The sequence below is a fragment of the Galeopterus variegatus genome, unplaced genomic scaffold (assembly GCF_000696425.1).
Source record: "Galeopterus variegatus unplaced genomic scaffold, G_variegatus-3.0.2 Scaffold463, whole genome shotgun sequence".
NCBI classification, from domain to species: domain Eukaryota; kingdom Metazoa; phylum Chordata; class Mammalia; order Dermoptera; family Cynocephalidae; genus Galeopterus; species Galeopterus variegatus.
This window is the reverse complement of record NW_007726574.1, coordinates 528,537-549,692: the sequence shown is the minus strand read 5'-3', so window position 1 is coordinate 549,692 and position 21,156 is coordinate 528,537. Positions and strand designations below refer to the sequence as shown.

General features: G+C 38.0%; 1 protein-coding gene across 1 annotated transcript in view; it reads right to left on the bottom strand.

Moving 5' to 3' along the window:
- Positions 1-21,156, bottom strand: part of DNAH5 (dynein, axonemal, heavy chain 5) — a gene marked incomplete at its 3' end in the record, with an annotated part of 181,984 nt that overhangs the window by 99,783 nt on the left and 61,045 nt on the right. Inside the window, exons 17-22 of the mRNA XM_008569081.1 lie at positions 20,778-20,949; positions 16,733-16,878; positions 8,098-8,263; positions 6,786-7,022; positions 3,182-3,372; positions 3,009-3,096 (exon numbers count right to left, since the gene is read on the bottom strand). Of these exons, the coding sequence (XP_008567303.1) occupies positions 3,009-3,096; positions 3,182-3,372; positions 6,786-7,022; positions 8,098-8,263; positions 16,733-16,878; positions 20,778-20,949 (1,000 nt within the window). The remainder of the gene's footprint in view (positions 1-3,008; positions 3,097-3,181; positions 3,373-6,785; positions 7,023-8,097; positions 8,264-16,732; positions 16,879-20,777; positions 20,950-21,156) is intronic.

Below are 21,156 nucleotides of genomic sequence, written 5' to 3'. Positions count from 1 at the left end.
GGTCAACAACAGACTTGAGTTGGCAGAAGAAAGAATCAGTGAACTTGAAGATAAGTTTTTTTTTGTTTTGTTTTGTTTTTTTGTCTTTTTGTCTTTTTCCGTGTCCGGCAACGGATTGCAACCCTCAGTGTTGCCCCCGTACCGGACCGGGGACCGGCAACGGGATCGCAACACTCGGTGTTGCTCCCACGCCTCGCTCAGCCAGTGAGCGGGAACCGGTCTGAAGATAAGTTTTTTAAGATAGAAGACTAGGTTAGTGATTTGAGATATTCTTTTTTAATATCAGTGTTTAAGACTACAAATTTTACTTCCTTTGTGGCTTCTTCTTTGATTCATTGGTTATTTGTGTGTATGTTTTTTAATTTCCATATACTTGCGAATTTCTAAAATCTCCTTCTGTTATTCATTTCTAATTCATTCCATCATGATCAGAGGACACACTTTGTATTATTTAAATCCTTTTAATTTCATTTGAATACTCCCCAAATTGATTTATAAATTCAGCACAATTCTCTGTAAAAATCCCAACTGCCTTTATTATAGAAATTAACAAGCTGATTCTAAAATTCACATGGAAAAACAAGGGACCCACAATAGTCAAGACAATCTTGACAAAGAAGAAAAAGTTTAGAAGACTCATACTGGCTGACTTCAAAACTTATTACAAAGCTACAGTAATCCATACAGTGTGGTCTAGAATAAGATTAGACATAAGATTAATGGAAAAAAAATCAGGAGTCCAGAAATAAATATTTACATCTACATTTATTCTTAACCAATTTTCAACAATGGTCCCAAAAAATTCAATGGAGAAAAAATAATCTTTTCAACAAATGATGCTGATATAATTGGATATTCACATGCAAAAGAATGAATTTAGACTCATGTTTCACTCAAAATCAATCATAGACCTAAATATGAGTTAAAACTTTAAAAAAAAAATAAGAGTAAATCTTCCTGACCTTAGGTTAAGCAATGGTTTCTTAGATTAAAAAAAAAAAATCAAAAGAACCAAAACAAAATGTAGCTAAATTGGACTTAATCAAAAGGAAAACTTTTATTCTTCAAAAGATACCTCTAAGAAAGTGAAAAGACAGCCCACAGTATGGGAGAAAATATTTGCAAATTATATATCTGATAAGGGATTTATATTCAGAATATATAAATAACTCATAATGCAATAAAAAGACAAATAATTCAATTCTTTTAAACATAGCAAAGAATTTGAATAGACATTTCTGCAAGAAGATATACAAATAGCCAAAAAGCACATGAAAAGATGCTCAATTTTATTAGTCATTAGGGAAATTCAAATTAAAACCACAATGAGATACCACTTCACAACCACTAGAATGACTATAATCAAAAGGCAGACAATAACAACTGTTGGTGAGAATGAACAAAAAAAAAAAAAATGGAACCCACATACATTGCTGGAGGGAAGGTAAAATGGCATGATTGCTTTGAAAAACAGTTTGGCAGTTCCTCAAATTGTTAAATATAAAGTTACCATATGACCCAGCAATTCTACTCCTAGGTATATCCCAAAGGAAAAGAAAAAATATGTCCACACAAAAGCTTTACTCATATGTTCATGGTAGTATTTTTCAATAACAATCCAAAAGTAGAAACAACCCAAACATTCATCAACTGACCAATGGATAAATACATGGAGTACATCCATAGAGTGGGATATTATTTAGCAATAAAAAGAAATTAAGTACTGATACATGCTATGACACAGATGAAACTTGAAAATATTATGTCACATGAAAGAAGTTAACCACAAATGACCATGAATGGTATTATCCCATTTATATGAAATGTCCAGAATAGGCCAATCCACGGAGAGAGAAAGCAGATCAGGGGCTGCGAGGGGCCCGGGGGCAGGGGTAGTGGGGTGCAGAGGGGAATGCAGGGTGACTTCTAAGAGCTACAGGGTTCTTTCTGGGGTGATAAAAAAATAAAGCTCTAAAATTAAAGAGTAGTGATGGTTGTACAACTCTGAAAATACTAAAAAAATACTAAAAAAAACCACTGAATTTTACACTTTTCAAGGATGTTACACAAATTATGTTATGTGTACTATGTACGTATTAATATGTAAATTATATCTCAAAGCTGTTACTAAAGAAAGATGCAGCTTACTTCTTTATTTTAACTCTCTTTTGTCATAACGAAAATAGATACACAATTTCTATTATTTTTTCTCCTCAATTTAAGATATAATCCATGACTGAAGATACTTTGAGTTTAAAAAATTCTGAATTTTAAACTATTCTAGGAAGTAAAGCAATGTTTCCAAATGGTATAAAATCAGTACAATAACATACACTTTTTACCTTAAATTAATAAATAAATAATATTGTAAGTTGTATTTAAATTGGTTTGAGCTGTCTTTATCCCTCTCTGTAACACCGTTTTAAAGAGAAACTTGCCACAGTTTCTTCCTTATGGTTCGTTGGTTTATACGGTGTCTGCGGTGTGGGTGTTGATTTAAAGGAATACGAGGACTAAAGACAGCATTTAGTGTCACTGGCAACTTGTATGTCTGTGTTCCCTAATTTTACAGAATACAAATGAAAACAATGGGATCTATAGCAAAAATCACAGCTTGTTAGCAAACCAGGACACCTAATAGGTCAAAAATATGTCTTTAATGTCAAGAAATATTCATTGTGACGGAGACAAGTTTCTCTCTGAACTGTAAAACTGTAAAACCCTTCTCGCCGCCCATCCTCATCTTCACATTGGACCAGAAATAAGTGATTCACTAACAGCCATGACAAACGAACTAGAAGTAGACTATTAATAATGGTGATATTAGATATTAGAATATTGACATACATGGACCTTAATATTCTGTACACTTAACGTTGGCTCATAGATTAATATTCCAATCTAAAATCACTTGAGAATTATATGGGGGGAGGAAGTACATTTAAACTGAATAAATGTCAACTTGCAATGACTATTTTAAAAAAAAAACTTAAAGAACATTTATTTACCTTGAAGTTCATTTTCTCCCATTTCAATATCAGAATCACTATCTTCATTATTCTGCAAAGCAGCTACTTTTCTTTCATGCATCTTTTTCTGCAATATAAAATATTTTTCAGCTCCGTCCCTTGAGTAAGAGAAGCAGCTTTGACAGGAAACAATTTCTCCATGCCACACGCACCTTGGACAGCAGCTCACTGCTCCACTGTCTAACCCCCTTGGGCACGTTGATGATGCACTCGACAGCTCTGTTCAGTGTCTGCTGCACGTCTTCTAAGGCAGGGGCCATGGCGATGTTGGGAATGGCCAGAGTGATGTTTGCCCGGAAAATGGGCAGACTGCTTTGCTTCATCTTAGATGCATTGTTACTGTCTGAGTTAATACAAAACAGGGAAGAGTTAATATGTTTCATTTAAAATGGAATTTACTGGGCCGGCCTGGTGGCGCACTCGGTAGAGTGCAGCACTCCCGCCGAGGGTTCGGATCCCATATAGAGACCGGAGCGCAGTGCGGGCGCGACACTGAGGGTTGCGATCCCATTACCGGTCACGAAAAAAGACAAAAAGGAAAAAAAAAATGGAATTTACTTCATTTTTAATCAGAAAAAAATAAAATATAGAATCAGACAAATATTGGTTGAATGAATGAAAACCAACAAGGATCTAGTTTTGCTCAATTTAACGTAGCAGTTCAGTGGAACCCGAGCCATTTTCCGCTGATTGCAATTCATTGGTACACCCTCCATAAAGAAAACTCACTGTGTGGGGTCAGGCTAAGACATGTAAAATCTTATTAAAAATATTAAAGATAACACTGTTCATATAAGAGGATGCCAACAAATTAATTAAGTGTAAAATATCAGGGTACTTCAGAAAGTTTGTGGAAAAATAGAATTAAAAGATTATACGAATCTTTCCATGAATTTTTGGAAGACCCCTCGTAAGTAAGCAAGGAATGGAAAACAAGAATAACTACCAGAACAAACCAAAATTAAAACAAATGACTAGTGTGGAATTTCAAATAAAACATACACCTTTCCAACCAGAGTGTGTATAATCCAAACTCAGAGCAGTTAAAAAATGGAAAAGAAATAAGGTATAACACCATTTATATAAAAGAGTCTTTTTATATATGATATGGGTTATATATAGATATGTGTATGTATATATAATAAGTAACTTTATATATATAAAGTTATTTTATATATATGTACCTATAATATATATATAGTTGGGAAATAACCTGTGATTTAATATTAAGCATATTGACCCAATATTTGATAAGTTCTAATATTAACCCTGTGTCAAAGAAAAGCACTATCCTCTATTCTGAAGTGAAATTAAACATAATAAATCATGCCACCAAACAAAAAGTTCTTTCAAAGTTTCCACTTTATTCATTTTAATTAAATATTAAAGATGCTTTCCCTTTGATGCCAGTATTCTAAATAAATAAAAAGGTTGTATTATCATACTATTTTTCATTTTTAATTAATTGCTGTTATTTCAATTTGCTCTTACTATTTTTTAATGTAAAACAATTTGAGACTGTCTCTAGATTTGATGGATTTTTGTGGCTTCTCTGGGAAATGCAACACCTGTTTGTGCTTAGGAAGAGAGGATTATATTGAGAATGAGAAAAACACTAAATTGACATAAAACAGCAAAAAGGTTTTGTTTTGAAGAATGTGACATTAGTAAGATCTTTCTCACTTTATAAAACTATATAACATAATAATTCAACAAAAAATTCTTTTCCATATGTCTTTTTTTAAATATTTTTTCTGTCACTAACTAAAATAATTCATTTTACATGTTTTCATCTGATCACAGAAAGATTCTAAGTGATCCAATTTTTATGTTATTAACAAAAGCTAAGCATCCTTAGGGCCGGCCCAGTGGCGCACTGGATAGTGCGCCGCTTAGGAGGCGCGGAAGCGCTGCCGCCCGAGGGTTCGGATCCCACATACAGACCGGCTCCCGCTCACTGGCTGAGCGAGGCGTGGGAGCAACACCGAGGTTTGCAATCCCGTTGCCGGTCCCTGGTCCGGTACGGGGGCAACACTGAGGGTTGCGATCCGTTGCCGGACACGGAACAAAAAGACAAAAAAAAATAAAAAATAAAAAATAAAAAAAAAATAAAAAAAAGCTAAGCATCCTTAAACAAATTACTTAACCTCTCTGTTCTCCAATTTTCTCAGTTTCAAAATGACAGTGACAATAGTATCCACTTCATATAATTGTTGGGATGATCAAAGTTCATAATGTATAAACCTACAAGGAGGCACTCAATAAATGATGGGTTTTTAAAATTATTTAAATTTGACAGGAATATGAGGGCTCTTCAAAAAGTTCACAGAGGGAGAAGGGATCGAGAGGGAGGAATAGACCGTACCCAGCATCGCCCTCTCCCACAACCAACCAATTTACGACTATTAAAAAGCAACAACTGCCAAGCTGGGGCCACTAGAGCTCAACGGAAGAGGTGGAGAGACCTACAGAGTGCACAAAGGCAGAAGCAGCCACAATGAGAGAAAGGACCACTCTGACTGCCTCGAGCTGCAGCTATTTCAAGGCTGGCCCTGGTGAGCACACAGAGCAAGAGCTGGCAGAAGCCACACCTGTGCCATTTGTATGAAGTTGCTTGGATGTGTCAGGGGAGAAGAGGGACTTGGTGGCCCCCAGGCCAGTGAGACCACTAACAGGGTTCCCATGGACCCACACAGGAGCGAGGGGCTACAGACAACTTGAAAAAGGAGCCATGCAGAAGCTGGTGGGTCATTGCAAGGGACCAGCACACGGCCCACCCCTGGGAAGTGTTTGGGGTGCAGGCGGTAGGGGATATGGGCTCACCCAGAGAACACTGGTGCACAGCATGGATAGCTCATCTGTCCTCCAGTCAGCACAGGCCCACTCAGTGGAGACCTTTCAGGAATATAGAACTGCAGGGGGTGCAGTTTGCTGAAAAGTCTCAGGCCCAGACCAGAGTTTCCACACAACCCAAGTGTACTGAACCTCACAAGACCCCGAATTGCTTAGAAGGTCAACAATTTAAAAAGCCTTTCCCAGAGAATCAGCAGCAAAGCAGCAATTCAGCTCAACCACAGGACTCAAGTGCTGGTCCCCACAGAAAATTCCCCCATTTTAGAAGTAAGCAAAGGACAACAAATTAGTTCTGGTGCAGGGTCTGAGAGGTGGGAATGGTGAATAATCAACACAGAACTGAAAGAAAAAATAAAAACCCTAAAGATTAGAAACAAAGTTTTAATATTAACCAGTAAAGATATAACACCACCAAAGAATACTTATAAACTAAAAGGACCAGAAGTCCCCAGGACTTCCAGGTTGGGGTTGGGGGAAAGCCGAGGGCCTCAGCCACACCCCTCTGATATCAGCATCCAGCCCAGTGTTGACAACCAAGCCAGCACCAGAAGGCTTTGGGGCTTCCCTGCCTGAATGAGGGGGGTGCCACAGGCCTTGATCGTGCCCCCCTCCCTTCTCTTCCTCCCATTCTGTCCCCCTTCCCCTCCCCCTTCCCCTCTCCCCTTCCTCCCCAACTGCTCTGCAACAATATCCTAGAATGTAAAAATAATAATACTAATAAATAATTTTTTTTTAAAGTTCATGGAAAGATTCATATTATCTTTTAATTCTATCTTTCCATAAGCTTTTTGAAGTACCATTATACACATACTTACACACACACACACACACACACACACACACACACACACACAAGCAACTTAGGCCTGATTGGCCAGCAGGCAAACCATGTGGGATTATTACCCCGGAAGTTAATCATGTGCGAGGAATGAATGCGTTTGCGAATGGCCTCCAGTGTATTCCTTATAACTTTCAGAAGCGCATCCATGTTCTGATGGTTAAAATGAGACAGCAGCTCGCAGGCTTCTTCCTCTAACATCTCAGTCTCTTTCTTCTTTCTCTTGATTGTGGTCAAAGGCAAGAGGCCAGCCCCAGTATTAAGGGAAGATGTCAAGGTGTAGGAATTCCCTTCTCTTTTTGCTGTTACAAGATAAGAGAGATAGAAATAGATCAGACAGATGATAGATAGATAGGTAGGTAGGTAGGTAGGTAGGTAGGTAGGTAGGTAGGTAGGTAGGTAGATAGATAGATAGATAGATAGATAGATAGATAGATAGATAGATAGATAGATAGATAGATAGATAGATAGATAGATAGATAGATAGATAGATAGATAGATAGATAGATAGATAGATAGATAGATAGATAGATAGATAGATAGATAGATAGATAGATAGATAGATAGATAGATAGATAGATAGATAGATAGATAGATAGATAGATAGATAGATAGATAGATAGATAGATAGATAGATAGATAGATAGATAGATAGATAGATAGATAGATAGATAGATAGATAGATAGATAGATAGATAGATAGATAGACAGATAGATAGATAGAATAGACCATATATTGCAATTAAAGGGAAGGAAATGAAGATAAGTTACATGCAAGTTCAATATCACTTAAACGTCACACTTGTTGGAAAGCGAGGCCATCCAAGGGTAGGAAGAGAAAGTCGGGGCACCAGATGAACTGATGGAGCCGCTCCTCCTCCACGTGAGGAACCAGCCAGCAGGAGCTGCAGCTGAGAACACTAGACTGGGCCCGGGGACCTGGGTTCTGGCATTCTCTCTCCCACCAACAGCCATAAAACCTTAAGGGAATTACTTCCCTTCTGCCGGTCTCAGTGTCCTCATCTGTCCTGCAGAAGGTTTGCTCTAGTCTAGATGCTGTCCAAGTGTAATTTCAATCCATAATCCTCTCTATTCTACTGATAAAGTGAAATAAAACACACACATTCATAAATGCAAACAGAACTAACAAAGGCCAAGGCAACATACATGTTTGTAGAGTTTAACAAAAACTTGCGGGAATTAATGACATCATCATTACCATATGCTCAGAATCGTAACTTCGGATTTATAAATACCATTATAAAATTGCAAGGGTGTTTACAGAAGTGTGAAATTAGTTGCTATGCAGAAAACTAAATTTTAGCTTTTAGTAAATGTCCGAGAAGAATAAGACCCTTCCATTTCTCCATTGCTTACCTGGACTTTCGTTTTTTGAATCAACACTGTTCTCATTGGATACTTTTTCACTTTCTTCTTTAGATGGGACTTCCACATCCAGCAACATATTAATTAGCTCATTGACTGCTTCCTCCACTAAGGAACTTTTAAAATTTAATATCTGAGCACCATTTACACAAAGGTCCTAACCATAAAAAAAAAAAAAAAGATTAGCAGAGTGTCATATTTGTTTATCTAGCTCTTGAGAGCTCACCAGTAAAGGCAGCAACACCACGGTTCAGTCTCCAGGAGGGATTTCAGCCCCCGGTGGCCATACCCTCCACACTAGCCCAGGCCAGGTGTCCTGCAAAGGAATGCGTTAAAGACAAGGGAAGCAACTGGCACAGTGGGAATGGACCAAAATTATACTTACATCTCTAGCAAAGAAGGAAATAACTCTGAAAGCCGTCAGCAGCCTCTCTTCCTGTGACGTTTTCTTCATATTACATAAATCCGCTCTAGCTAGCTTTCCTTCTCTCCTTATCTTTGCCAACAAGCCACGGTCATGTCTTAATTAATTTCAAAGAAATTTCCCTCCCCTTTAACTGGATTACACATTTCTGAAGAATGAGATTTCACAAATATAAACTGATATGAGTAGGGGCACTGTGATTGATCCTGTAGGAGATTAGACAGACAATGATAGATGGGTGGGTTGATCGACAGACACACAGATAGATAGATGGGATAGACAGAATCAGTGATTTACCACCTGATTGGAAAGTCAGCCCATGAAACAACAGACTCTGTCCATCGGTCATGGTCTCCAGCTCCACGTCCACCATTACTCATCCCAAGATTCTCTTATGTGTCCTGGACCATCCCCTTCAAATATCAGCCTCGTGCTTCTGTCACCTCCTCACCACAACGACCTTCACCTCCCCTCCACTGCTGTAGGACACATGGCACTTCAATGCCATTAGCACAGGAACATTCTGATGTGTCTAGAAACAGACTACTTTATCATGAAATAAAGGATAAAACTTCACTCTCAACTCAGAACTTTACCCAACACCAATCTTCACCCCTAGCTTGGGGACAGTTACAAAAAAAGAGACAAAGAAAAAGAGGCAGGTCAGAGATTAGGTAAGGGAGGCAGTGGAATAAGCATCACCTAGTAACAAGTATAAACTCTGACACCAAATTTCCTGGGTTCAAATCGTAGCTCTGCATGATTCTGGAAAATCCTTTTTGGCCTCAGTTTCCCTTTCTATAAAATGGTGATAATGGTAGAACCCACCTTAGATTTTTGCAAGTATTCCATATGATGATGCATGCAAAATGCTGAGAGCAGTGCCTGGCACAGAAGGATTCAAGAAGCGCTTGCTACCATCACAGGTCAGCAAAGCACACAACTGCAGGACCTGAACATCTGCCAAGCTCCTTCACCTCATTTATATATGTAATTCTCTGAAAGATGGCTAATATTTTTTAAAGTCTGCATCTTAATTCCTCTGACTCTACCTTGAAAAGAAACACACGATGTGATATCTCGTTCTCAATGCCAGAAGCTCTCCCAGGGAAACCTCAATTAACTTTCCAGCCGTTCTTCTAGTCCTCTCAGTAATACAAACACACATTTGAAATTACAAAATTCCTTTTTAGTGAGGGTTCTGGAAGACAGGATTAATAACCTGTCAAAGGCTAGTATAGTTCTAATAGAATGGTTTAAATCCCTTAATACTCTAAGAGAAGACATAATCATAAAAATGTAAACAGCATAGAAATTAACACAGCAGAATATAAACAGAATGAGGAGAAAGTAGTAATAAACAGATTCATTAAAATGTTCCCATGTCAACAAAATATATCAAAGACACTGCTTCCACTCACCCTGCTTCATTTCAACAACTCACCCCCGTGATGACACCTGGACATTGGGATCCACTGAAAGGTTCTGTCTTCAAATCCTGAGTAGCCTTGTCCTTGATGAATCAGCATGGAGCTTCAGCTCTGGCAGACCCCACGTTGGCTCCAGGTCTACTCACATAGCCCCTGGCTAATGTCCTCCCGTCACAAGATGATTTCTGATTTCAGCCATTCTTTTGCCAATATCCTTCACTCCATCACTCCTTACACTGCTGCACCCCAGAGAATCCCAACCCAAATGAACCAGGTGGTCTACCCTCTCCACTTGCACACACAGATCATGGTGATGCAGATGCTTGGCACTGGAAATTCATGGTCCCCAAACTCAATCTGGCCCCTCGTGCTACCCAGGAATCATCCCTCATGACTATAGTCCCTTTAATCAACCAGACCCCATAATAGCTGCGTCCTCAAATCCCTGTGTCCTCAAATCTTTACAACCTCTGTCCTCATCATACTCAGCTAACGACCTGACTTCTACCACACAAAGCACATGGAAGCCATGACATGGGGACTCACCCAACTCCCTAACCCCAAACCCTCATCCAGAAGACAAATTGGCCCCCACCATGAACCCCTTTTTCTCCTGTTTTAGTGAATGCAATGGTTCTCCTTCAATTTGAGAATAATCTCACAACCTGAGTTCTGAATCATGACTTCTCCTGCTTCCCCAGAGACCATGCTCACCAACCACCCCCTTTCTTCCTCTCCACTTGATTTTTCTCCTCAGCCAATGAACATCCTCAGTGGACTTCAACCCAACACCTTCTTCCAGCCACCATAACAACATGCCTCTACCTCAGGGCCTTTGCACCTGCTGTTTTCTCTGCCTGATATGCTCTTCCACAAGGATGTGCACATGGCTTGCTCTCACACTTCCTCTGCTCAGATATAATCACAGAAGTCATTCCTGGACATAGACATAAAATAAAAACTTTCTGTAAAGTATTTCTTTTCTCCATTACCCTCCTAATTTCTTTTCCATTGAACTTATCACCACCTGACATATCATTTGCCTATTGGCTTATTTGTTTGTTTGTTTTTCTGTATCCTCCACTTGAAAGCTGGCTCCATGATGGCTGGGATTTTATCTGTTTTGCTTACTGCTATATATCCCCAACAGTGGTTCGGATAGGAGCTCCACAAAAATTGTTGAAGAAATAATTGAATTTTAAAAAGCAAACAAATTCAAGAGAAATTATTCACTTACATTGGTTATCAAAACTGCAAATTAAAATTAGGCCCCATGATTTTGCTATTTAAACTAAAATTGGAAAATTATAATAAAACAGTGTTTCTTAGAAGGCAGTGAAGTCGGTACCATTGCATTGCTGGTGGCATTGTAAGTTAACATCCTTTTGGAAAGCAATTTGGCTACAAATACCTTCAGTCATTAAGTAAAGCCATACTCTTTGACCCAATAATCTTACGTGGGGGGAGGAAATAACCCTAAAGGGGGAAAAAATATGATACATAAATATAGTCACTGTAGCTCTTGGCAAAATAGAAAAACTTTGGAAGCTATCTAAATGTCCAGCAACAAGAAACTGGTAACTAAACTATGGTTTGAATATTCTGAACTCAATAGACTATTCTGAAGGCATCTTTAAAAGGGTGAATATGAAAGCTATATGGCAACATGAAAAATATGTATAATAGGGGTCACAACTTTATTAAGATGCATAAAATACATCAAAACTATTACAATGGTAATGATAAAAATGATATTTTTCCCATTTTATAAATATTCTAAAACTTTCTTTTAAACTTATCTCCTAAACACATGCTTTTAAGGAGAGCAATCTCAGGCCTACTTGTGAGGTTGGTCCTTGGCTTGCATCTGGGAGCTTGGATTTCAGGAGGATTCCCATGATTGCTCAGATGATATTGATGGTTGGCCATGCCTCAACTGCTAGTGCAAACAATACGGTTTATGCTGAACACCTGCTTTCCTTCTGGGAGCCTGGGATTTTTGGTCCATGCTAGGCAGAGCATGCCTATGGAATAAGACCCAATAAAATCCTTGGGCATTGAGTCCCTAATGGGCTTCCCTGGGAAGAATGCAGAACACAGGTTGCTGCATTTTCTTTGCTGGGGGGAAAGTGAGTTTGTGTGAGCCCTCCTGGGAGAGAGAAAGCATAAGGAGGCCTGGAGAGGGATTCCCCAGAATCTGCCTATCTTCTTCCCTTATCATCCAGCAGAGTCTCCTCATCATGTCACAGTAAGAAGTGTCAGCCTTGATTGCAACTACGTGCTGAGTTCCATGAGTTCTCCTAGTTGGAGTGGTCTTGGGGATCCTGACACACCATATTAAAATCATCGCTGAAGAGTCCCTTTCATCAGGATGTCCATTGAGAATAATGCTAAAAAGACATTGTAAGGGGCCCTTCAGGGAGCACCACTTCCAGGAGATTACTCCAGGAGACAGACCCCAATACAATAATAGTTGGGGACCTGAACGCACCTCGCAGCAATGAACAGATCATCTAGGCAACAAAGCAACACAGAAACACAGGACTTAAACTACACTTAGGACCAACTGGACTTGGCAGATATCTATAGAATTTTTCATCCAACAACTACAGAATATACATTCTTCTCATCAGCACATGGAACATTTTCCAGGATAGACTACGAGTTAGGTCACAAATCAACAATTTTTTTAAAAATTGAAATCATTTCAAGAATCTTCTCAGACCACAATGTATTAAAACTAGAAATAAATAACAAGCAAAACTCAGGAAACTATAAAATACATGGAAATTAAACAACATGCTCCTGAACAACCTATGGGTCCAAGAAGAAATTAAACAGGAAATCAAAAAATTGCTCCTGAAATGAAATAAGATATCAATGAAACCAATGAAAATAAGAATAAGATATCAATGAAACCAATGAAAATAAGATATCATACCAGAACCTGTGAGATACTGCAAAAGCAGTACTAGAGGGAAGTTTAGTTCAATAAATGCTTACATCAAAAGAATAGAAAGATTTCTAATAAACAACCTAACACCGCACCTCGAAGAACTAGAAAAATAAGAAAAATCCAACCTCAGAATTAGTGCATGGAAAGAAATAAATAAGATCAGAGCAGAACTAAATGAAATAGAAATCCAAAAACCAATACAAAAGATCAATGAAACAAAAAGTTGGTTTTTGAAAAGATAAATAAAATTGACAAACCATTAGCAAGGCTAACTAAAAAAAGAAGAGAGAAGACACAAGTAACAAAAATTAGAAATGAAAAAGGTGATATTACAACCAATACCTCAGAAATACAAGGGATCGCTATAGACTACTACAAACACAATACACCAACAAATTTGAAAATCTAGAGGAAATGGGTAAATTTCTGGATACACACAAACATCAAGACTGAGGCAAGAAGACAAAGAAAATCTGAATAGACTAATAACAATCAAAGAGATTGAAACTGTAATCAGCAGTCTCCCAACAAAAAAATTCCCGGACCATATGGCTTCACTACAGAATTCTACTGAACCTTTAAAGAAGAATTAATACCAATTCTCTACAAACTACTCCAAAAAATTGAAACAGAGGCCATTTTCCCAAACTTATTTTATGAGGCAAAAATCACCCTAATCCCAAAACCAAAGATACAGCAAAAAAAAAGAAAAAAAGAAAACTACAGGCCAATATCTTTGAAGAACACAGATGCAAAAATCCTTGACAAAATATTAGCAATCACAATACAGCAACACATCAAAAAAATTATACATTATGATCAAGTGGGTTTCATCCCAGGGATACAAGGATGACTCAACACATGCAAGTCAAGGGGCCGGCCCGGTGGCGCACTGCTACAGTGCGCCGCTTGGGAGTACGGCGGCGCTCCCGCTGAGGGTTCGGATCCCACATACAGACTGGTTCCCGCTCACTGGCTGAGCGAGGTGCGGGCGCAACACTGAGGGTTGCGATCCCGTTGCCGGTCCCGGTCCGGTACGGGCGCGACACTGAGGGTTGCGATCCGTTGCCGGACACGAAAAAAGACAAAAAGGAAAAAAAAAAAAAACATATGCAAGTCAATAAGTATGTTATACCACGTCATCAAAATCAAGGACAAAAACATGATTATCTTAACAGACACAGAAAAAGCACTTGACAAAATTCAACATCCCTTCATGATAAAGACTCTCATCAAATTAGGTATAGAAAGAAAATATCTCAACACTATAAAAGCCATATATAACAAACCCACTGCCAATATCATCCTGAAAGGGGAAAATCTGAAAGCCTTTTCCTTAATAACAGGCACAAGACAAGGATGCCCACTCTCACCACTCCTATTTAACATAGTATTGGAAGTGCTAGCCAGAGCAATCAGGCAAGAGAAAGAAATAAAGGGCATCCAGATTGGAAAAGACGAAGTCAAACTGTCCATGTTTGTGGATGACATGAGCCTATATATTAAAAAAAACCTAAAGACTCTACCAAAAAACTCTAAATGATTTCAGTAAACTTTCAGGATATAAAATCAACAAACAAAAATCAATAGCATTTTTATACCCCAACAACAAACTAGCAGAAAAAAGAAATCAAGAAAGCTAACCCATTTACACAGACACCAAAAAAATAAAATACCTAGGAATCAACTTAAACAAGGAGGTAAAAGATCTCTATAATGAGAACTACAGATCACTGCTGAAGGAAATTAAACAGGACACAAAATGATGGAAATACACTCCATGTTCTTGGATTAGAAGAATCAACATGTGAAAATGTCCATACCACCCAAAGTGATCTACAGATTCAATGCAATCCCCATCAAAATGCCAGTGATATTCTTCACAGAAATAGAAAAACCAATCCTAACATTCATATGGAATAACAAAAGACCCTGAACAGCCAAAGCAATCCTGAGCAAAAAAATAAATAAATAAAACTAACGGTATTACACTACCTGACCTCAAAGTATACTACAAAGCTATATTAACCAAAACAGCATGATACTGGCATAAAAACAGACACTCAGACCAATGAAATAGAATAGAGAACCCAGAAATCAACCCACATACAAAAGCACCAAGAACCTGTATTGGGAAAAAGATTGCCTCTACAATAAATGGTGCTGGGAAAATTGGACATCCATAAGTAGAAGAATTAAACTAGACCCATACCTCTCACCATATGCCAAAATCAAATCAAAATGGATTAAAGATGCACATATAAGACCTGAAACTACAAAACTGCTAAAGGAAAACATAAGGGAAACACTTCAAGAAGTAAGACAGGGCAAAGATTTTATGAATATGACCCCAAAAGCACAGGCAGAAAAAGAAAAAATAAACAAATGGGATTATATCAAACTAAAAAGCTTCTACACAGCAAAAGAAACAGTTAACGGAGCAAAAAGACAACCTACCAAATAGGAGAAAACATTTGTAACTATGCATTCCATAAGGGATTAATATCCAGAGTATACAAGAAACTCAAACAACTTAACAGTTAAAAAAAAAAAAAAAAAAAACAAGTAACCCAATTCAGAAATGAGCAAAGGAGCTGAATAGGCATTTCTCAAAGGAAGGTATACAAATGGCCAAAAGACACATGAAAAAATATTCACCATTGCTAAGCATCAGAGAAACACAAATCAGAACCACATTGAGATACCATCTCACCCCAGTTAGACTGGCTATTATCAAGAAGACAGAGAATAACAAATGCTGGCAAGGATGTGGAGATAGGAGAACCCTCCTACACTGTCGGTGGGACTGTAAAATGGTGCAGCCAATATGGGAAATAGTATAGAGGTTTCTCAGACAAGTGCAGATAGAACTGCCATATGATCCAACAATCCCACTACTGGGTATATACCCAAAGGAATGGAAATCATCATGTTGAAGGGATACCTGTACTCCCATGTTTATCACAGCTCTATTCACAATAGCTGAGAGTTGGAACCAACCTAAATGTCCATCAACAGATGACTGGATAAGGAAAATATGGTTTATATACTCAATGGAATACAACTATCCATAAAAAGGAATGAAATTCTGCCACTTGCAGCAACAGGGATGAGCTTGGAGAAAATTATGCTAAGCAAAGTAAGCCAGGCACAGGAAGAGAAATACCACATGTCCTCACTCATACCTGGGAGCTAAAAATAATAACAATAATAATAATAATAAGGAAAAGAAAAAGAAAGAATAATACAACAATCACAATAATATGCTGAATTTCCAAAAGGAGAGAACAGAACTGAGGTTACCAGAGATGGAAAAGGGGGAAGGGAGGAGTAGTTAGGGAGAAATTGAAGGGCCACGAAAAATGATTACATTGTGTAATGTTGCTTATTTGAGCATCACATATAGTGTACAAATATTGATATTCAGTGTGGTACCCCACAGATATGTACAATCAATTATGTTTCAATAAAGAAAAAAAATTTTAAGCAATTCTTTATTAATTAACCCTAGCTTACTAGACGTTCTTCTGCAAAATAGTCCTACTCTTCATAAAATATGGAAAAATCAGAAGTGTGTTCCACACCAGTTTCCCTCCTACTGAGCTGAAATGATTTGTTCCTCATATCTAAGTGACTGTTTAGATAAAATTCTCTTCATTTTCATGTTATTGTCAGAGGGTTCCATGTTTGAATCACATCTATCACACAGCATCCCAACTAGAGAAAAAAAGCTAATTTATGCTTTGCAACAATGCCCTTTATAGAAAAACAAATCACAAAAATATATTTTTTAAAAAATATCACTCTTCTAATAACCTTTGTCATTTGGAGAAACTCTTCACAGGTGAGTGGCTCCTCCTGGGGAAGGTGACAAAGAGGCGTGCTGCCCATTTCTTCTAGAATGGCAGCAATGCGGAACTCAATCAAGTCATTGACCCTGTCAAGCAGCAACTCCAGGTCCTCTTTAGAAGAAAATAAAAGAGGTTAAGTGAAGTAGTTTGTTTAAAAAATCAACACTTGATTAAATGACAGTAATAAAACCAGGATTAAACTTTCTCGGTTTACATATGTCCCCAGCTGTTTCACACTGAGTTGTCTCATGCTATCTTCTCTTTAACCAGTTTCCCAGCTCTCTCCACCTGCCTGCATCTGAGAACATCTACCCCAGGAGGCTTTCTGTGAATCTGCCTGTATTAGGGTGGTCCTCGGCTCCTGTACTGCCTGGGTTGCCTGCGCATCCTTCCATCCCTGTGCATAGCACGCTGTCTACTCATGTGTCTTGTCTTTTCTGGAATTCATTTTCTACATGCTTACACCTTCAACATTTAGCCCAGTGCCTATTCCACAGGAGGCATTCAACAAATATTACTGAAGTGAAATGCCCATTTTTCTTTTTTTTAACTCTTACTATCATAAGGTACATTTTTTTCAGTTGTGCTGAAATAATATCAAACACTAACTTCCATGGATGAAAAGGCCAACTCTGAAGGAAACTAACAACAATTTTACATCAAAAGTAGGAATGATGGTTAATGAATATTCATCTAAGAGATAACACATTTTTCAATAGAGACCATGAAGTAAGATATCTCTTTTTCTAATGCTGTTTTCTCCTAGGAAGTGAAGTTGAAATTAAATAGAGTAAAGTCAATGTTATATGAGGATACTCCAAAATGTTTATGGAAAAATATAATTGTAAGATAACACAAACCTTTTCATGATTCTTTTTTTCTTTTTTGGAAGCTGGCTAGTATGGGGATCCGAACCCTTGACCTTGGTGTTATCAACACCACTCCTCTAACCAAGTGAGCTAGCCGCCCAGCCCCTCCATGAACTTTTTGAAGTTCATGTACTAATATGAACTTCATATTAGTATATGATATACTAATGATGTATCAGAGACATAAACATTTCCTTAAGTAAATACCTTTTCTTCCTAAAGAATAAAAGCCTAAAAGTTTTTGATCATTTCTAAGCTAATCAGTAAAGAGGCTACTCAGGATACCAAATAGTTCTGCCTGTTAGACTTTTTCGCTACTAAAAGAGAGCCAACACTTTTATTTAAGTACGTGTGCTCAGTAAAATTCTTTACTCTTTCTAACCAATTGATTCTTCAAAGCATCTTCAAAGACATCTGTGGGCAACTGAAAAATACCCCCCTAAGGGTGTCCACATCCTAATCCTCTGTGAATGTTAGCTGACCTGGCAAAAGGGACTTTGCAGAAGTGGTCAAGTTAAGGATCTTGTGATGGGGAGATTGTCCTGGATTATCCAAGTGAAGCTAATGTAGTCATAAGGATCCTTAAAATAAGAGGGAGGCAGGAGGGTCAGGGTCAAGACAGAAGACAATATGACCATGGAAGGGCAGAGAGAAAGAGATTTGAAGATGCTGGCTTTGAAGGCAGAATGGCCATAAGCCAACAGATGTAGATAGCCTCCGGAAGCTGACAGGTGCTAAGGAAAAGATTCTCCTCTGGAACCTCCAGAAGAAACCCTTCCTTATGACATATTGATTTTAGCTCCATAAGACTTTTAGATTTTTGAGCTCCATTATCGTGTTATTTTAAGCTGCTAAGCTTGTGGCGACTCTTAACAGAGTAATAAGAAATTAACACAACACTTATGCATACATTGTACAAAACTGTCCATAGAAGTCCTGTTTGTTATTTTGAAGAGTGCCAGTACTCTCTTAAATGCATGATACAAATAACCACCTATAAATTGAAGGGTTGGCTCACTAATCCAATAAAGAATCCAACTGTTCATGAGATTTAACATAATTTGTCTCCCAAAGAAACTTAACATTTGTTTTACCCTAGCTCCTTAATTTAAACTACAAAAAGGAAAACACAATAGAATATGACAACTAAGAAGTTTGTTTAGAAGCTATCTCCTTGTCTCCAGCTAACACTGATAAAACATCCAAACTGTTAACACTCTAATACTAATGTTCTCTAGGAATAATATTACTAAAGTCTACCTTGGTAGCCTGTTCTAATTTGATTGAGATATCTCTTACAATGAAGTTTTTACACATTTTATAAATGACTCCTTAGAGAATTTTAGCCAATTTCCTCTTGTTTTATTTCCCAAGAAGATGTACTTTAGGAAGGAATATTGATTTAGAGGCAAGGAAACTGGGTTCTAAACTCATTCTTATTGCTTAAATCTATGTAACATTAGAAATCACTTAACATCTCTGGATCATAGTTTTCCAACCTTTAAGTCAAGGGTACTATTTAAGATTACTTCTATAATTTCCTCTACCCCTATTATGTTATAATTGTCTGATAATTCATTTTATATTATTTAACCTTCAAATTGTAATGAGCCTAAAACACATTTCATTCATATCCAAGAACCCCTTTATAATTTGTCTTTGAATCTAGCTCCCAATCTTTAAAGCAAAACAAAGGAGGTGAGGGCAGGAGGTTCAACCATAATTTCTCACTCTACTCCCCGCTCCACCTCAATACTTCTCAAGCATTCTTGAGTATAAAGCACCTGTTTATTTAAATAGCTGGACCCTTCTGAGCCCTAAGATATTTGGAAAGTACAGTGAAAACCTACTGACAAGACAACTGTTAACAATTTAGCTTATAAATAGACCAGGTACTACTTCCACAGCTACAAATACCAGACCAAGAGAAAGACCTAAGGAAGGGAGGGAGGGAGGCAGGGAGAGAGAGAGAGAAACAGAGACAGAGAGACAGAGACAGAGACAGAGAATAAAATGAGGCATCACAAGAGGTATCTAGAAGGCAGGCCCAAGAAGGAATAACCCAGAAATGAGGTGATAGGTTCAAGAAGTAGGAATGAGGTTGGGGACATCAAAAATGGAAAGGACTAACTATATAAAGTGATTGCAATTATGCATCTGTAAGTATATGGGTGTCTACTATGCACCCAAGTAATACGAAACAGCCTGATTTTCATTACTAAATCATTAGAAGACAAGCAAAATATACAGTCTCTGGTCCCAACTATAAATACAGCAGGAGGTCACAGAAGGAAGTAGTCACATAAGGGAGGTAGTCAGAATAGGCTTCTTGGGAGTAGGATCTACCCTGGGCTATAGAAAGCGGGGACAAGTGGGCCATGCAGAGGAGAAAGGAGAGTAGAATGGCAACGTCTAAGTCTTCCTGAAAAAACCCTCCATTACCATGTTCCAAACTGTGTTCGCTGCCTACCACGGAAGATCCGGAAGGGGCTAATGTGTTCTCCTAGAAGGCAGCCAGGGAATTCTGGAAAATGCCTCATACAGGAACCCACTTTTGGAGACCACTGGACACTGGTATATTTAAGGCTCTGAAAAGTCCTTTAGAGAAGAAACCTGTCCAACTGCTTACTCTGGATTTCCCAGATCCATTTGAGGCCAGACCCCTTGTTTGTAGCATATCCGAACACATTCTGGGAAACTGTATTTTATGAAATATACTACCTTACATATATTTAAAAGTATTCTATCCCTCATGAAGAAAAAATAGTGTTTGTTTAAACTTTCCCCATGTATCCTGTTGTTTAACACCCAACTCTATCCAAATCTCCACAACTTTCAAACTGGGATTTCAAAATACACTAACCTGTTAGTATAAAAAACTGAATAACTCTAAAGGTCCAAAAATAAAAATAAATAAAAATATGTAGTTAATCTCTGGGGATAAAATCAAATAGCAAATATTTATAGTTTCCGGGAAATTACTGCGTTCATATACTTTGGTACAATTCCTTATGGAACAGCTCAAGAATAACACCCCCCCATTTCATTATCTACACCACCATCTCAATAAGGAATTATACAACAGATGTTAAGAACTCAGTCTTTAAAACTTAGAACTAGTAGGCATTGGGACAGACTTACTGATCTTTGCAAAAGTGTTTTCTAGATATGTCTCAATATTCAGTGACGTCCAGGTCAGTGCAGCCAGGCCAGGTTGGAGAGCTTCGTCTACTTTAGCCAAATGAGGGGCCATCAGTTGCTCAATGGTGGGAGGCATTTTGGACTTCACTCTCTGATATTCAGCCAACATCATCTGCCATGAAATGGGGGCTTCGTAATCAATTAATATCTCACTTTAAATATCTACTAATATCTCATTTTTTTATACAAAATGATTCCTTCTATTTAGAGTAAAATTGCAGGGCTCTAAAAGCCTCGTAGGTAGAGTGGCCAAAACAAAATAAGAAAAGAACAGACAAGAAAGACTCTTCATCATTACAAATTCCTAATCCAATAAAAT